At 39.6% G+C, this 16262-nt stretch overlaps 2 protein-coding genes across 2 annotated transcripts in view; one reads left to right on the top strand and one right to left on the bottom strand.

Annotated features, from left to right (window-relative positions):
- The first annotated feature begins 284 nt into the window (after positions 1-284).
- On the top strand, positions 285-5973 carry LOC140359206 (protein lifeguard 3-like). Its single transcript, XM_072444071.1, has 12 exons — positions 285-353; positions 2304-2576; positions 2859-2926; positions 3002-3066; positions 3145-3198; positions 3277-3327; positions 3417-3456; positions 3558-3595; positions 3678-3765; positions 4830-4925; positions 5025-5078; positions 5770-5973. Exons 2-12 carry the CDS (start codon positions 2318-2320, stop codon positions 5917-5919), a joined length of 963 nt encoding a protein of 320 aa, XP_072300172.1. The 5' UTR covers positions 285-353; positions 2304-2317; the 3' UTR covers positions 5920-5973.
- A 442-nt stretch (positions 5974-6415) lies between these two features.
- dars1 (aspartyl-tRNA synthetase 1) overlaps positions 6416-16262 on the bottom strand; it is a 43205-nt gene continuing 33358 nt past the window's right edge. Inside the window, exons 11-18 of the mRNA XM_072445156.1 lie at positions 14464-14598; positions 12358-12505; positions 9807-9953; positions 8437-8479; positions 8277-8357; positions 7734-7845; positions 6793-6864; positions 6416-6700 (exon numbers count right to left, since the gene is read on the bottom strand). Of these exons, the coding sequence (XP_072301257.1) occupies positions 6609-6700; positions 6793-6864; positions 7734-7845; positions 8277-8357; positions 8437-8479; positions 9807-9953; positions 12358-12505; positions 14464-14598 (830 nt within the window). The 3' untranslated portion in view covers positions 6416-6608. The remainder of the gene's footprint in view (positions 6701-6792; positions 6865-7733; positions 7846-8276; positions 8358-8436; positions 8480-9806; positions 9954-12357; positions 12506-14463; positions 14599-16262) is intronic.

Raw genomic sequence — 16262 nt, forward strand, 5'->3', positions numbered from 1 at the left:
AGTTCAAGGACACACTATAATAATATGAGGACATTTTTACTTTTAGGCATTCATTAGTATGATTGATTAAAGGCTAAAATATAAATGACTTCTATTAGAAAAGTATAAATTATTGCCCTACTGTCTATTGACAAAACATCTGTAATAGTCATAGTTTTAAACATCATCAATAGGCTTATTTTCATGGCCTAATATTAAAGGTAGGCAGGACAGGCAGACCTTCTGTGGGAAACACTAGAAACAGTGTGAGTGTCACTGAGCAGATCCTGTTACAGCACTAGCTCCGGTTCAACTGCAAACAAAGCAGAGAAGACAGAGGACACACGGCTCCCATCGAGGGCTAGAACCACCAGGTAAGGACAAATATGACTTTAAATGTCTGCAATGCATTATGTTTGTCAGAGAGAAGACATGGTACAAGACAAGGATGGAGAGATCTGATGAGTAGACTAGAGACAAGATAAACATGTAAACAGTGAAATGAGAAATTAGCTTAATTAAAGCGACTTTTCTGGTGGATATGATGTTATTACTTCTCCTAGAACAAGCGATCCAAACCTTTTTTCATTGAGGGACTAAAAAAATACAAAGCAGAGCCACAAACTATAGTCAATACATTTCATGCTTAAATTCAGAATTAGAATCAGAAAAGGTTTATTTTCAGTGAACAAGAGTCACAGGCTTGGACCTGCTTTGGTGATTCAATGCAACATACAACAATAATAAAAGCAAGATATATCAAATAAGGCATGCATTAAAGAAAAATAAATTACATTTACAAATAAGATAAAGATAGACTTAGTATGTACACAAAATATACAGTTGAATTTACAGATGTAGAGCAGAAGTGAACAGTGCAGTGAGTGGTTGATGATTAAACTACGGTTAAAGTGACAGTGTTTAAGAAGTGTTCATGAGTCCAACAACCGAGAGAAAGAAACTGTTCTTGAGGTGGAGGTTCTGGTCCGGATGGACAGTGGCCTCCTGCCTGAGGGGCGTGGCTCAAGTAGTCCATGTCCAGGGTGAGAAGGGTCAGCTGTGATCCGTCCTGCTCGTCCCAGAGCCCTGGAGACGTACAGGTCCTGCAGAGATGGAAGTCTGCAGCCGATCACCCGCTCAGCTGAGGCACAATGTGCTGTAGTCTCTGTAAATCATGCATTCAGACACATTTTTAAAATGCTGTAAAAAGTGTTTCTTTAGCCTTAGTCATAGTTTGGACATGCCTGACCAAGAATGTTCCACAGTATGGCACATTAAACTTGTCTTTGTCTATGGAAACAATTTACAAAGAACCTGATGAGGAGAGGCAAGCACTCACAGTGAGAATTTATGTTTTTAAGGTATTAAGGTAATAATAATAATAGGGTGCATGGTGGCAGAGCTGTTAGCGTGTTCTCCCCGTGTTACTGTGGGTTCTCTCTGGGTTCTCTGGCTCCTCCCACCGTCCAAACACATGCATGTGTGAGGTTAAATTGGCAATTGTAAATTGGCCCTAGTGAATATATGTGAGAGTGAATGTCTGTAATGTCTATGTCTCTGTGTTGACCCTGCAACGAGTCCCTGTCCAGGGAGTACCCCGCCTAAGGCCCAAAGTCACTGGGACAGGCTCCAGTCACTCACGACCCTGAACGGGAACAAGCGGTAGAAAATGAATGAATAATAATAATACTAATAATACTATAAAGTATGTTACTTAACAAATGTTATCGCAGGTGGTGAACCATATGAATCCATTATTTTATACCATTTAGGAAGCACTGCCTATTGCAATGCGATGCAAATGTAAGTTTATATGGCTTAGTGTATTAAGGAGGTAACTTTGCTCTATGAATTTAATAAATGTTCGTAACAAGATCTGGGTAAAAATGTTAGGAAAAATGAGGATCCTCAGAATCAGAAAAGTTTTATTGCCATTGTCGTCGAACAAAAAGTTAACAAAGGAGCTTGTTTCAGCAATATAATAAGGACTGACCAGGAATCAGCGTTTCAGCTTTATGCAGCTCAAGTCTGGAGCAGCCTTCCTGAGGTCGTGAGACAGGCCTCTACTCAGGCCAGGTTTAAGTCTAAGCTCAATACAGCCCTTTTTAGTATATGACAGAGAATTTCAATGTGACCATTTATGGTTTTATTCTTTGTATTTTAATTATTTATTTTGTTTTATGGCTTTAAGGCACTTTAAGTTACATTTTGTATGAATGGTGCTCTACAAATAGATCTTGATAAATTGATAACTAAAGTGGTTTGATTTCTTGTATATATTGTATTATTGATGATAACTGTGCAGTTGTCGTGCTCTGTTTAAGGTGGTCCAGTAACGATGCCCAAAGACGACAACCCTCCACCATATGAAGACGCCGTGGCCCAGCCTAAAGATGCCAACCTCCCAGAAGCCTCACAGCAGACTGGACCGCTCCCTCCTCCTCCATCCTACACCCCTGGTCCCATGTACGGAGGCTCCCACGTCAGCTGGGGCCAAACAGGGGCCTATCCACCTCCAGGAGCCTGGATGGGACCTGGCTTTGGTCCATCTGGGGCAATACCTACACTTTCTGCTGGAGTGCCTCCTTCCAACTCCGGTATGAACTAATAATTCATTACCATTTTTATTTGATACTATTATAGGGTATTTGTGTAGACAGATGGTTATTACATTTATGTCGTGTTTCTGAAGTGATTTGAGTAACAAAATTAAATATACTCAATCATATCAAGTATTTTACTGTAAAACGTTCAGTTATTGTCCATATTAACAGAAAAGTTGTGGAGACGTGGGTGCAGTGGGGGGGGGAGACCACTCGATAGAATGTCCTTCAAGGCTCTTAACCGTGGCCTTGTGGTAATCGAGCTTAATCTTACAGGCGACATGGATGATTTCTTAAGTAACCAGTTCGAGAGCACTTCAGTGAGGCACGCGTTTATCAGGAAGGTAATCAAAACTGTTTATTTGCAGTTCATTGCAAGACGGTGACGTTAATGTTTTCTTTTTGACTTTTATGGGCAGGTGTACCTAATATTGGCGGCACAACTTTCCGTCACATTTTCAGTTGTAGCCATTTTTACATTTGTGTAAGTATCATTTCTCTGGTGATTATTTTTCATGCATTAATAAACACGTATGACTGTGATCTGTTATTCTCCTGACAGTGAACCGGTGAAGATGTTCGTCATAAACTACCCTGGCATCTATTATGCTTCTTTGTAAGTTACAGATCAGTAATGACACGAGAGAATTTCAATCCAAAAATAACTAATGTATCTTTTTTTTTTTTTGTTCAGAGTGATATATTTTGTTGTTTATTGCATATTAGTCTGCTGCAAAGAGCCAAGGTAAGAATGAACAATAAATAAAATCATCTCAAAATGACACATATTGATTTGGACAACGTTAACATTGTGTATTGGAAAATTAATTTAAGGCGGCGTTTTCCATGGAACTTTGTCTTATTGGGGGTGTTTGTAAGTACATGCTGTAACTGAGATTGTAAAAAGCACATGTCAAAGTTGACTTAAAGGCAGCATTTAGAATTTGCCATTGACAAAGTAGTTTGACGTTTCAGACTGTGGCGTTGTCGTACATGGCTGGGAGCATTGCAAGGTCTGTTTGTCCTCCAAAATCTCATAGTACAGGTGATTTCCCCCAGAGTCTAAAGATGCATTTTGTCTCTCCTTTATTCCAGCTTTTACGATACCAAAGCAGTGTTTATTGCCATGATAATAACGGCCATCGTCTGTGTGGCAGTGACAATCTTCTGCTTCCAAACCAAGGTAGTCACCAACATGAGATTAAAAGCATTTTCGTTTGCGTTTTGCTGTTCAGTAACTCACGGCTCAATCGGGTGCCTGTTTTGTTGTTGGTGAAAAAGAACTCCTTTGTCTCGAGTTACAATGGGCCAACGAGACACTTTAAATATTCATCACATTTCAGAATAAGAAGTGAATCCAACTTGGCCCTGACTGATGTAACCCCGCATGAGAAAGTTAAATTTTCAGTTTCAAATGGTCTTTTTTCATCAAATTACCGTGACAGCTCCCTGCTCTCTTTCATTATGTGAATGAATTATTCACAGATATTCTTGGTTGACTTAAGACATGGCATCGATTAATTGACAAAAAGGGGACGTGATATGGCACTGGCAAAAGCTCTTCAAACGTTTAGGATCTCACACACAAACTATGTATAGAGATGTACGAAAGCAGATTAACCTGTCCAGTTACTCCCAGAACTCCAGTTCACACATTTCTCTTTTCTTTGTTTTTGTAAATTTGCACAACTAAGAAACCATTGACTGATAAATCGACATAATGACTACCCTGCCCTACTAAAAATAACTCTAATGTAATGAACACCCTGATGTTGAGTTATAATGGAAACAAAACCTCTAAAATGTCTTAAAATGTATCATTCATTGATGATATATTTCTGGTTCAGACCAAGTTTAGTTCTTGTTGATGCATTTCACCTCAAGTTCCTCTTCATACAAACATATTTATAACTTTGGACTTACTGTAAACAATGCCATTAGATGAATCAGATTTTATTGGAATATTATTTTTGCAGAAAAACCTATGTCCAAAGTAGTCATGGGTTTCAGCTTCTTGATTATACGCGTCATTTTGAGCACTTTTCTCCATTTAAAAGTCTTTGTTGTGAACGGTTAATTGCTATGGCAACGGTGCAAATTGTTCATCACTCTGAAACCCATGCACAGCAGATGAAGGAGCATTTTGTGCTTGCTATCCGCCACATCCTCTTGTTACCATATAAATTACCTGGACTTTCTCCCGCTAGTCTGGAGCTGCACTTTCATGGTGTTAATTTCTCATCACAGGTGGACTTCACCTCCTGCGGCGGGCTCCTCTCTATTTCAGCCATCCTGCTCACAATCATAGGGATTGTTACTGCAGTCGTTCTGACATTTCAATACGTAAGACTGTGGATTTGACTTTAATTTATTCCCTCTCATCTTTGGGAGCGCAGCGGGGTGGGTGGGAATAAAACCTGTCTTTCTCATGTCACTCCACAGATCCCATGGCTGCACATGCTGTATGCTGCAATCGGAGCCATCATTTACACACTGGTGAGTCTACACTGACATTGAAAGGTTATGGACATAATTGGTCAAAACAATGGGAAATCTGTTCCTTGTTCCCCCGATATGCTAAATATATGTTTTGGATCATCAAATGTGACAGAGAGAAGAGGAAAAAAAGGATGAAAGAAAAGTAAAGTTTTCTACCAAACAGATTTTTGCATTTACATAAACACTTTGGTATTTATTCCAATTAAAATCTTACATGACTGCTAGAATGAAAGCAGAGTCACATTATGCCAATTTTCTAGCCCAGCAATGGGGGCCTGTGCAAAGGTCTCATTTTAAAAGTCTTTTCATACGACATTCACTACTGCTGTGGCTCTCAAACTTAACACAATTTGGATCTAAATCAGGTCAATAATACATTTTTCATGTGTAAATTGGGCCTGAAGAGGTACTGCAGTTCTAAATAAGAACTCGCACAAATGAGGACATAAATGTGGATGAAATGCACTTAAATTAAATATTACAACTGTAGAAGACCTCACATTCCACCAGAGGGAGCTCTCAGTTTTAGATTTATGTTTAGTGTCATTGAAACCTTCTGTATCAGATGAAGGCCTTTGCAAAACTGAGCAACTTGGGAAACCCACCTCCCACATGCCATCTCTGCAGTATTGTTGACCCGTCACATTTGAACTTACTTTACACTTCTGTCTTTCTTTCCCTGGTTTAGTTTTTGGTGTACAACACGCAGCTTTTGATTGGGAACCGGGAGCAAGCCATAAGCCCAGAGGAGTACGTCTACGGAGCACTGTCCCTTTACATCGACGTGGTCAACATTTTCCTCTTTATCCTCCAAATCAGTGGAGCGGCGACCGAATGACTCCTGGACACGTCACACTTAAACGGGACTTGTTCTTATTTATTATATCGTTGAGGTGTAAATAACCTGCGCGTCTCAGATATTATAAAAACACTAGAGCACTTTGACTAATCAACACTATGAACGTAGATGGACTAAAGCCTTTTATATGAGCAACTGTGAATATCGAAAGACTATGATTATTTGATCTTGTAGAACTGTATATAGTAATGCAGGTTACACAATGAGACAAGTTTAAAAAAATGTTTATTTATGTTGATCATTATTGTTATCGTGACCTATAAAGTCACCGGTTTATGTAAAACTCCTGCAATGACAGGCATACGGCTGGAGACCACATCCAAAGCTCCAGTTTGTGTTGATCAAAAGGAACTCATCTTTACCACATCCATAGAAAACAAACATAAATCATGGGTTAGTAAACAGCAATTTGTGCTGCTACGTCCTTAAATCACCCTAAACTGCCTTTTGTCATTAGTAACTGTGGTTAAGACAATTAGACAAACCAATAAACTTTATTTCACCTGATTATTTAGTCAACGCTTAATCAAAGTAGCACATTAAGTGGAATTGGTGGCACAAGCTTCTTCTTATTTTCCTCCCTTCCAGGACAGTGTTAGTACGGTTTCCTTTCACCAGTGTTTGTGTGTTAGTCCTGTGTGCCCCGGCTTCACGGCGAGCCGAACGTCTCAGGGCGTCAGGCGTTTAGGGTCGCGTGGGAACATGGAGGTCTGCCGGACGTTGTGGAGGCCGAGGTACAGCATGCAGACTCTCTCCAGACCTGAGGAAGACGACCAGACAAGGGTTATTCAAAACCAATCGATACGTTACAGGGCGCATTACATGTCGTATTGAGGTGGACGCGGGGTTTACCGATGCCGCCGCCGCCGTGGGGTGGAGCTCCGTAACGGAAGGAATCAATGTAAGCTTTAATCTTCTCCAGATCTGTAAAGGAGCGCACATGGGGCGAGATGAAACACATTCATTTTTTTTCTTTCAAGATTTTTTGCCTTGTAAGCTTTATTAAGACAGGATAATGAAGCGTGAAATGGGAATGAGACTGGGGAAGGACATTGCAGCAAACTGTCAAGAGCAGGATTTGAACTCACATGAAGCGCACATGTGCTATCCACTCCACCACCGAGCAACGCTAAAATGCATTTCTAAAGATTAAAGAGGAAATGTTGTCCCTGCTCATTAGGGCCGTTCCTTTAGTCCATTTATCAGTCGATGGTGACATAAGTCCTTAATCTGTCGAGTTTTATAGACAATAACAGAAAAATAAATATTTGCTGTTTGTTAGCTGGAGTTTTGAGAGTAACTGAAGTTTTGAGAGTAACTGGACAGTTTAATCTGCCTTTTTACTTTTGAAGATTCGTCTTACCACATCTATGTTTATATAAACTCATATTAGCGTGAGATACTTTTTTTGAGCTTTTGTCAATGCCATTAAATTGAATTGTTGCACATGACTTTAGCCAATCACAGCCTTACTGCTTGTTCACATTTGCTATATTCCATCAAATTGATTTATTTTTAACATTTTATAGGTTTTGTTCAAATTGTTATAAACCAGATCAAAAGTGTTAAGTGTGAATAAACTAGTAGTAAACATGTTATAAATGGCTGAACGCAACAATGGAAATGCAAAAAAACTAAACTAAACTGGGCATCAGATCTGGAGAAAAACACGTTCCATTTGACTGCAGTCCACACATGTTTTGATTCTACCCAGCCAACAGAGGGAGCCAAATCCTAAAGGTTCTTAAATGTCAAACAATTGCCACAGGTGAGCAAAGTCGTCTCCTGCTCACCGATCTGGTGGTGCATGGCCCTCTCCGTGAGCAGCTGAGCATCGTGGACCCTCTGAGCTCCGGACAGGATCTCTTCTCCTCTCATGAACATGTCGTACGAGTTTGAATATTTCTGTCACGACAACAAAGCATCGTTTAAGTTCTATAAACATTTCCACAAAGGAACAGGTCAGAAATATTGGGACGAAAACATAGTTATATCCTCGAGTGCTGGAACAAGTGACTCGAGATTAAATCGATCGTATGTGTTGAATGTTGAAGTCAATTTAATGATTAAACGTGACTTACAATAACTACAAAACAGTGAACTTCCAGGCTCTACATACATAAATTTACACCTAAACAATGTCAAGGGTCAAATTATTCTTGACTACACAATACGGAAATGTAACTCTCCAACAAAACTCTGTGAAACGAGACAAAGCAGACTGGCTGAACCGTCTTTATCCACAGAGGCATGTTTTCGGACCGCTGTGCTCATTAATAAACATTTACATAACGGTCACTGGGCATATGTCGCACTGAGGTTTGTGGCAGACTTACAGGGTTGCTTGGGTCAGGCATCGTGTAGAATGGTCTGACAGCCAGAGGGTATTTGTCCAGCACATAGAAGTCAGTATCGTACTAGAAAGAGAAATGTATATCGATAAATACACGATAAAAGGTCATTTAAAAACGTGTATTATTATCAGTACCACTGTACCTTTTCCTTCACAAGGCGGCCGAGCAGCTTCTCGTTGGGTGTACTTAAAAAAAAAAGAAAAAAAGGGTTTTATAAATATTTCAGATAGTTTTGACAAAATGAATAAACTAAATAAGTCATCTGATGGATAATAATAAATGTCTATAATATTCCTGACTGTGTTAATGGTGCACGATGCAACTTTTCTGATGAAATCGTTGAACTGTCAGTGTGGTATAAACGTTATCGTTAAAACAAGAAAGAATTGACTTGATTTTCTCCTTTTAACGTGAACATTCACCGCTTGTCCCAAAAAACAAAAAAAAGGCACCACTTGGATTCAACTAAAGCAAATACAGCAGATACGAGCCTCCAACTGGAGAACTGCTGCATGGATAATGATCTTTCAGCTGCAACACGGTATTTAAAGCAAACTGATGCAGCGAGTGGCTTCTCATTTCTGAAGCAACCTTGTGGAAAGACAAATCCCTGGTCATGGAACAGATGTCAGTGTGTTTGAGAAGGGTCAAATCATTGGCATCAAGCAGAGAAAACCTCTAAGGAGAAACGAATGTACTACAGATGTGAACCCCACATCATCAATACAAGATCAACTGGTGAAATAATGCAACGCTGGATGTAAATGAATCTAAATATTGCAAATGTGTGCTGTGATCAAAGCTCGATCTCCATGGAGACAAGCAGGTGACACCGCCAGGCCAGACTTCAGTGCATCCTCTGGTCTGGATGTGATCTGTCTGCTCACAGCGTATGGATGCGTTGTACTGGAGCTGTAGATGTGCTAACCACTGGGGGCAGTAGTGAACACAGCACAATAGAAGAAGCTCAACTTGTGACTTGAACAAACGCTGCTCTCACCTCGTTGTCTTGGCTTTTTCCCCAACAAATGTGTTCTAAAACTGCCATGAGCGCCACTGTGTTTGTTTCTTCCGTTTTGGTCAATTGACTTTAAGCACCCTCTTGTGGCTATTAACCAGAAGACAGCCTTGAAATTAGCAATGTTTGGAAGTACTAATGAAGCTACGGTAATCACGCTTCAAACGCACCGAGCCGTTTGCATACAAAAATGCATAACTGTGCCTTAGTCTCCAGTTGACAAACATGTTTTACTTTATGGATTAAACTTCAGAAACTCTTATAGCTTTAGTATTATAAGTATCTAGTGTATTATACGCATCTAAATCCATAAGAATACACAGGGTTTAGGTTCAATAGAGGGTGCAACACGCTCATCCCTCACTCAACTCTCACTTTTCATGACTCCGCTCTAACGTTTCACTTCCTTTACGCACTTATTTGTCTGACATCACCAAACTCGTGGACGTGTTGTAGCATGTGGTTTGCAGTGCACATGACCTTTGACCTCTCACCTCAGGTCCTCCTCGTCGCCCATCTCCACGCCGGCCTCCTTCAGCATGGCCACAGCCTCCTGGAACTCCAGCCTCAGCGTGGGCTCCAGGAACTTGAAGGGCTCGCTGGGAAACTGCTTATTCACCGTCTGGATCTCCGTCTGAAAGCTGCGAGACGAGATGACGCAGCGTTATTGCAATTTCAAAACACACACACAATGGAGCAAGACTTTGTAACCAACCACCTCATATAACACTGGGACATTTCGCAAAACTGACACGTTACTTGCAGATTGTTTATGAGATTAGGGGTGAATAAACTAATATTTTTCTTTTGTTTTCTTTTTATTTACTTCGATTTATGCGTTATTAAACTGTGAAACATCGTCAAATGAATAACCAAAGTCTAAAAATATCACCATAAACCCTAATTATTTCATTTTTTAAAATAAGCAACTCTTTGTAGCATTTTTTTTTTTTTTTATATATAAATAATAAATTGATATTCAAACTTTGCATATCTTCAAACAACATTCACAATATGATCTCAATTTTGATATACCGTATTGTCCACTTCTATTTGAGATGCATTTAAATACGGTTTAATGTACTTTACAATTTGATGGAAAGCAAAACAAAAGAACATTTTATCTAATAATCAAAACAAATAACATAACATAATTGTACTGTCTAGAACAAAAACACAGACCACATATTGTAGAACTTTCACTGTACTGGCTTATTAAGAAGACACGGTTTAGGAAAAAAAAGGATACAGCAATATAACCTAATATTTAAGCAAAAGGGATACATTGTTCTAAGTGCTGCAATGATATTTTGTATTGCCCAAATTGTCAATGATTTGCTTAGGTCTTTTTAATTGAGACGACTCCAGCTAATCCTTTTCCATTAAAAGCATTCAGACTTTGCAGGTCGAAATTTAAACGCGTTTGTGTTAATTGGTAGTGGTCTTGCCGTCCATCACACAATAACGATTTAAAAGGTGTGAAAATGCCATCTTGCTCTGCCCTAAGTCCTCATTAGTATACGGAAAATATAATCTTTAGTCAGCGCTCTGGGTTGAGAAACAGGAACTGCAGTCACAAGTTGAATCGAGTAAACAGTGAGTTATATGTGCCTGCTGCAAAATGTTACCAAACAGGAGGTGAGCGGACGGCCAAAGTCATTCATGTGGGAAAATCTCTTGAGGTACACCTGTCCATTATACAGCCCCATCTGTTTAAAGAAGTGGCACGTCATCCGTACGGACTTTATCGGCCTTTGTCATCGCCTATTCAGGGCAGTAACTTGTCTGGCGCTTCCACCACAATGGCAGATTATCAACAAATCTACCAAGCTGAGAACAGAGGCGACGGCAGACTTTAAAGCATGTGGCATTGTGTCTGGGCTGTTTGAAGCGCTTCAGAGCAACTTCAAATATGGGAGATACAGTGCACCTGAGGCTACGCCAGTCTCTCTCTCTCTCTGGTTTAATTTACCAATTTCCAAAAGTGCCATCAGTTCATTTCACAATTGTCCTCCTAATTCTTTAAAACAGGGCTTAAGAGTGTTTTGAGCATAGGGGGAAAATACTATTGAGAGCTGAGGGGAATTTTGTGTCGTCTTGTAGTATTTCTCACATAACATTCAAAAACATTCAATGACTAAGCTACAGTACAATAGATATCTTTATTTAATTTGCACTCTTCTCTTTTATGTCTTCAACTATTTTGTGATTTCTGTCATGTCATTTTTATGTTTGTTTTTTGCCTGTTTTATGAAGCACTTTGAAATGTGCTCTACAAACTAAATTGCCAATGTACATGTAAAAAAAGAGTCTTGTGTTAGATTATTAACACTTTTAAAATTGTACATCATTATGAACAAAAAATGTACATAATTTGCAAAAATGTTAAAAGGTTACTGTAATGAAATATAATGAAATGGAATGATTGAAAACCATGTTATTGTACTTGAAATGTAATGTGTTTTTAATTGTAATGGATCCAGGACGACTAGCTGATTGTGCTGCTTTCAGCTAATGGGATCCATTTATATAAACAATAAACAAGTGAATGTGATGTTAAAGTGAATTAGGCGTGTTTAAATACTTTACAGTTCAATTGTATAACTGATGTCGGGATAAGAGACAGTTAGAGATGTTTAGATTTGGAAGCCATAGTCATGACTGTAGCTTGAACACATCAGCTTTGCAGTTTTACATTTAGTACCGGTTGCAACCACTGGAAGGCAATAAAGTCACATCATAACGCTGCACTGGATCCCGTTCACTTGATGGCAAACGTGAACATTATGGACCATCATTAAAACACCGGGTGACATTTAGTCTTCTCTCTCCAAAAAATTAAAATAAATCCACTGTTTGCATGCCACAGAGAAATCTCATCTGTCAAACCTGGGACACAGTCTGAGCAACATTCTGCACCATGTTTTGCAGCCAGGTGCGGAAAGTTTGGCGCTGTGTTGTGAATGCAGCAAGCCGAATCTACGAGAACTCATTACAGCATGTAAAGGAGATGGGGAAACATCAGAAGACCCTTTTTGATCTTACTTGTCTCTCAGTCCCTTGAAGATCTGCACCATAGTGTCGGTAATGGACTCGATGACTTCGTGGTAGTGATAGTTAAAGGCCATCTCAATATCAAGACCCACAAATTCTGTCAGGTGGCGGTGGGTGTTGGAGTCTTCTGCCCTAAAAACTGGGGAAAAATAAATAAAAAAGGAGATGTCACAAGTCAACACATACACAAATTGCCTTTTGCAGAGTTGAATGTAAATACAGAGATTATTAAGCAGCAAAACAAATGAAAAGGTCAAGTATTTTCATTTCAGATTAGCTTTCTCCATCTTGCCTTGCCACTCACAGATAACCTATACTATTACTGGGACGAATGATACAATACAATGCTGCATTCTGTGTATTTATGCAGGTAAAATGGCTGTGGTAAATATTAAATAAACTCTTTCAACTCATTTTAAAAACTGAAGAAAGCGCAGACACTCTTGCTCAATATAATACGTAACATTAATAGCAAAAGCTTTGTCCGGGCTTTTGTATGCTTTTAATAATATGATTGTTAATGAGTACATTCATGTCAGAGACAGAGACAGTATTGAGACATAACGACTGAAGATTCTAAAGCAACTTAAACCTTCAACTGCAACAGAAACACATAGTATTGCTTCAACCATTAATTGTATCCCTGGATAGACCAAAGGAGCTATTCAGTGGTAGAGTTTGTATGGTTTAGGACTGCTGGGACTAAAGGGCTCCATTCTTTTTATTGGCTTCACTATAGATACCACAAAAAAGGCATTATTATTGTAGCCAGGATGACCTTAAGGTCTTTTATTCTCCTGTGAGGCTCGAGCACAAGAGCACTTGGCAAATATTGGATCAGAATCTTTATCATTTGCAAAAAGTAGAAGGTGACAAAATTCTATATGTCTATGTGAAGTTTGCTAGAATAAAGGTTTCAAGCGGCAAGAGCCAGTAGAAACTCTGGCCTTTAGGTGGGGTTTCTCTGCATACAATTCTCTGCACAATTTACACCTCTTTACAATGTCGGTGTAATCCCTCATTCGTCCAGGCGTGTTCCATAGTAGAAAAAAGCTTCAGTTGTAGTCATCTGGACTCAGTTAGAAAAAATAGACGTTTCGACTCTCATCCAAGAGTCATTGTCAATAAAAGAATTTAGATCGAGAACTCCGATATTAATACTGTTCTGTGGTAAGACCCGCCCATTGGGAGGAGCCTTCCTGAAGTAGAAAGAGTTGTTTGTTTCAACAGAAACTCCCCCTTGTATCTACCGAGCTAGCCTATTCAGAATCTTAATGGGCTGTTAAAACCTCTTTGTCTTTGTGAGACCCTGGCTCAACCACCCTGAGTACCTGATTAGCATCTGAATGTCCTGGTCCTGGTCCTCTACCTTTCCAGGGGTTCAGTATACCATTATAGATACCAGGAAGATTGAATCTGAGCCCTCCATTTCTGTTTAAAGAAGGTCTTTCTTTTTTTTTTAACAAAAATAGCTTCCTTGACTCCTCTTTCAAACCATCTTTTCTCCTGCTTAAAACCTTCACCTCACCGTCTTCAAACGAGTGATTAGAGGCTTCAAGGTGGAGATGCACGGCGCTCTGTGGTCCTGAACTTGTATTTCTTCTGTGCTGATAAAGCCTCTTGTGTAGAGGCTGTTTTGTCTCACCTATGTACCGTTCTTTACAGCTTTCTTCACTGCATTGGATCGAATAAACTACATTGCTCTGTTTTTGAGTCAGCAACTTGTCCTTAGGGTGAACCAGTTTTTGTGAATCGTCAAGTGAATGAATCCATAGAGTAACCTGTTGACCGTGCGTGTGGCTGTGTTATCCCACCTATAAAAGGCGACAGCCCTTTATGACACAGCAGGAGCTTAATAAAACCCTTTACTATCCCGCCGAGTCAGTAACACACTTAACTGTACCACAGCCGCTCGGGTCCATGTTAAGAAGGCAATGGCAGCGTGTAAAAAACTTTAACAATCTAAAAATGCATTTGGAGGCATTTTAAAGCAGTCGTCTATAATAACGGGGGTCTGTCACCTTGGAGGCACCCCCGGCGGCTTGTTAGGCCGTAAATGACAGGAAAACTGTGCGACAGATGGGTGGGCTGCCTTACCTGGACCCACACAGAAGACCTTGTCAAAATCAGCGCAAATGCACATCTGTTTGTAGAGCTGGGGAGACTGGGCCAGGTAGGCACTAGTCTTGAAGTATGACACGGTGAAGACGTTCGCTCCACCTTCGCTGGCAGCTGCAGGAGAACAAAGATAAGTTTAGACACAGGAAACAAGAGAAATGTCTTGACCCGGCAGCACAGAAGGGCCATCACTCACACTAACGATGATGTACCGTGTATCAGACATACAGACTGCGTTTCGATTGGTGCTGTCCACAACTTGGACTTTCTCGGACTAAACCATAAGTTAGCATCATATTCCAAAACGGATACATTTCTTTTCTCAATGAAACATAAACTTGGTACGTGAAAACTGCTTGAATAAAATAACAGCACAGTGTCTAAATGGCCAGCACTCTCAAATTGTTGAAGGATGGACTGATGCAGCGGCGATTCTCGTAAGTGATTGTTGTGGCGCTCATGGCTGTGGGGTCAATGTGAATTGGTTTTGATTATTTCTCGGGTCGCAGCTCAGATTGTGAGCTTCCAACTACTTCACTGCAGTCAATCAGAGCAGCAAGACATTTCTTGGCTCTGGTTGCCTAGTTACGACTCTTAAACTTCAACTAAAAAGCATGACGAAACCAACACTGAGTTTGTGCAAACATTTTCGTTCAGTGCAACAGATCCTCACCTACAGTGAATATAACAGTGTGTCCTTTATGAACTGGTTTAATCCACAAATGTATCTTCTTTTTGTTTTATTTTCAGTCTAAATAAGAGCATGGAAAGGCAGCTTACGCTCACCCTGTATCCTTGTGCATTTGTTTTCATTAGTCTGGTCAATCATGTGACAATTGCGCTCTCCTCCGCTTGCAACAAATCTAGCCAAAAATAGCCAAGTTTGACAGTGTGAGAAAAATAATCATTGCAAAATGTCCTCATGTTTGTCACGTCTTAAAATCGCAGACAATTTTAAAATCTGCTAGTGTGCAGCCAGCTAAACCTTAATATTTACAGTTGAACCAGGATCAAGGGTCAACGTGAGGGTCAGAACAAACCTACTGAATTTGAGCTCACTGCGGCCAGCTTCACGTGGAGCCTGGCATGTGTGCTGCCGCCTTAACCACTCGACCACCGGGTAGCACAACCTACTGCATTCTAAATTCTGAATTACAATCATAATGATGAAATTAACTTTTCGTTTCCATGGTATTCAAATCTTCAATTACCATTATTGACATAATTCAACTCAATATCAGAACCATGTATTTGGGCCTCAAAACTTCTGCCATGGACAACATAAACAGATATCTTTAGAACATACATATTAAAAAATCCCCTCCAAAAAAAAACAAATAAGACAAACTGCACCGATAATGATTAAGGACTGGACCAACCATAAATAGCATATGAAAAATGAAAACAAAAAACAAAAACAATCACACATGGAATATTGATTTTGGTCTTTGTGTGCCTCAACTTTCTTTTCTTTGGATGCCTCACTTTCCAAAATCTTTTATTTTCATATTTTACCTAATTTTCTCTCAAGCCTCGTCTTGTCGTTTTTTTGTCTTTTTCTAATTATGAAAAACATTGCATTCAGTTTTAATAAATATTAAATAATGTAATTTGTGTTCAACCTAAATTTGACTAAAATGATCAAAGAGAAAACTGACAGCATAACCAGACTTCACCTGCATGTTGTTTACTTCAACATGCAGGTGCTTATTACATAACGGCTAGTTCCCCATTTGTGTCAGACGTCATGGGCATGATTGTTGTTATATTACTCTCAT

This window comes from Eucyclogobius newberryi, unplaced genomic scaffold, assembly GCF_026437365.1.
Source record: "Eucyclogobius newberryi isolate DKJ021-1_F unplaced genomic scaffold, fEucNew1.0.hap1 SCAF_14, whole genome shotgun sequence".
In the NCBI taxonomy this organism is placed as follows: domain Eukaryota; kingdom Metazoa; phylum Chordata; class Actinopteri; order Gobiiformes; family Gobiidae; genus Eucyclogobius; species Eucyclogobius newberryi.

Bases quoted from the DNA above. Each gene is read 5' to 3' on its own strand.
- LOC140359206 (XM_072444071.1), top strand. From the start codon at position 2,318: ATGCCCAAAGACGACAACCCTCCACCATATGAAGACGCCGTGGCCCAG. The intron at 2,577-2,858 runs GTATGAACTAAT...TTAATCTTACAG, and splicing joins AGTGCCTCCTTCCAACTCCG to GCGACATGGATGATTTCTTA. The intron at 3,766-4,829 runs GTAGTCACCAAC...TTCTCATCACAG, and splicing joins TCTTCTGCTTCCAAACCAAG to GTGGACTTCACCTCCTGCGG.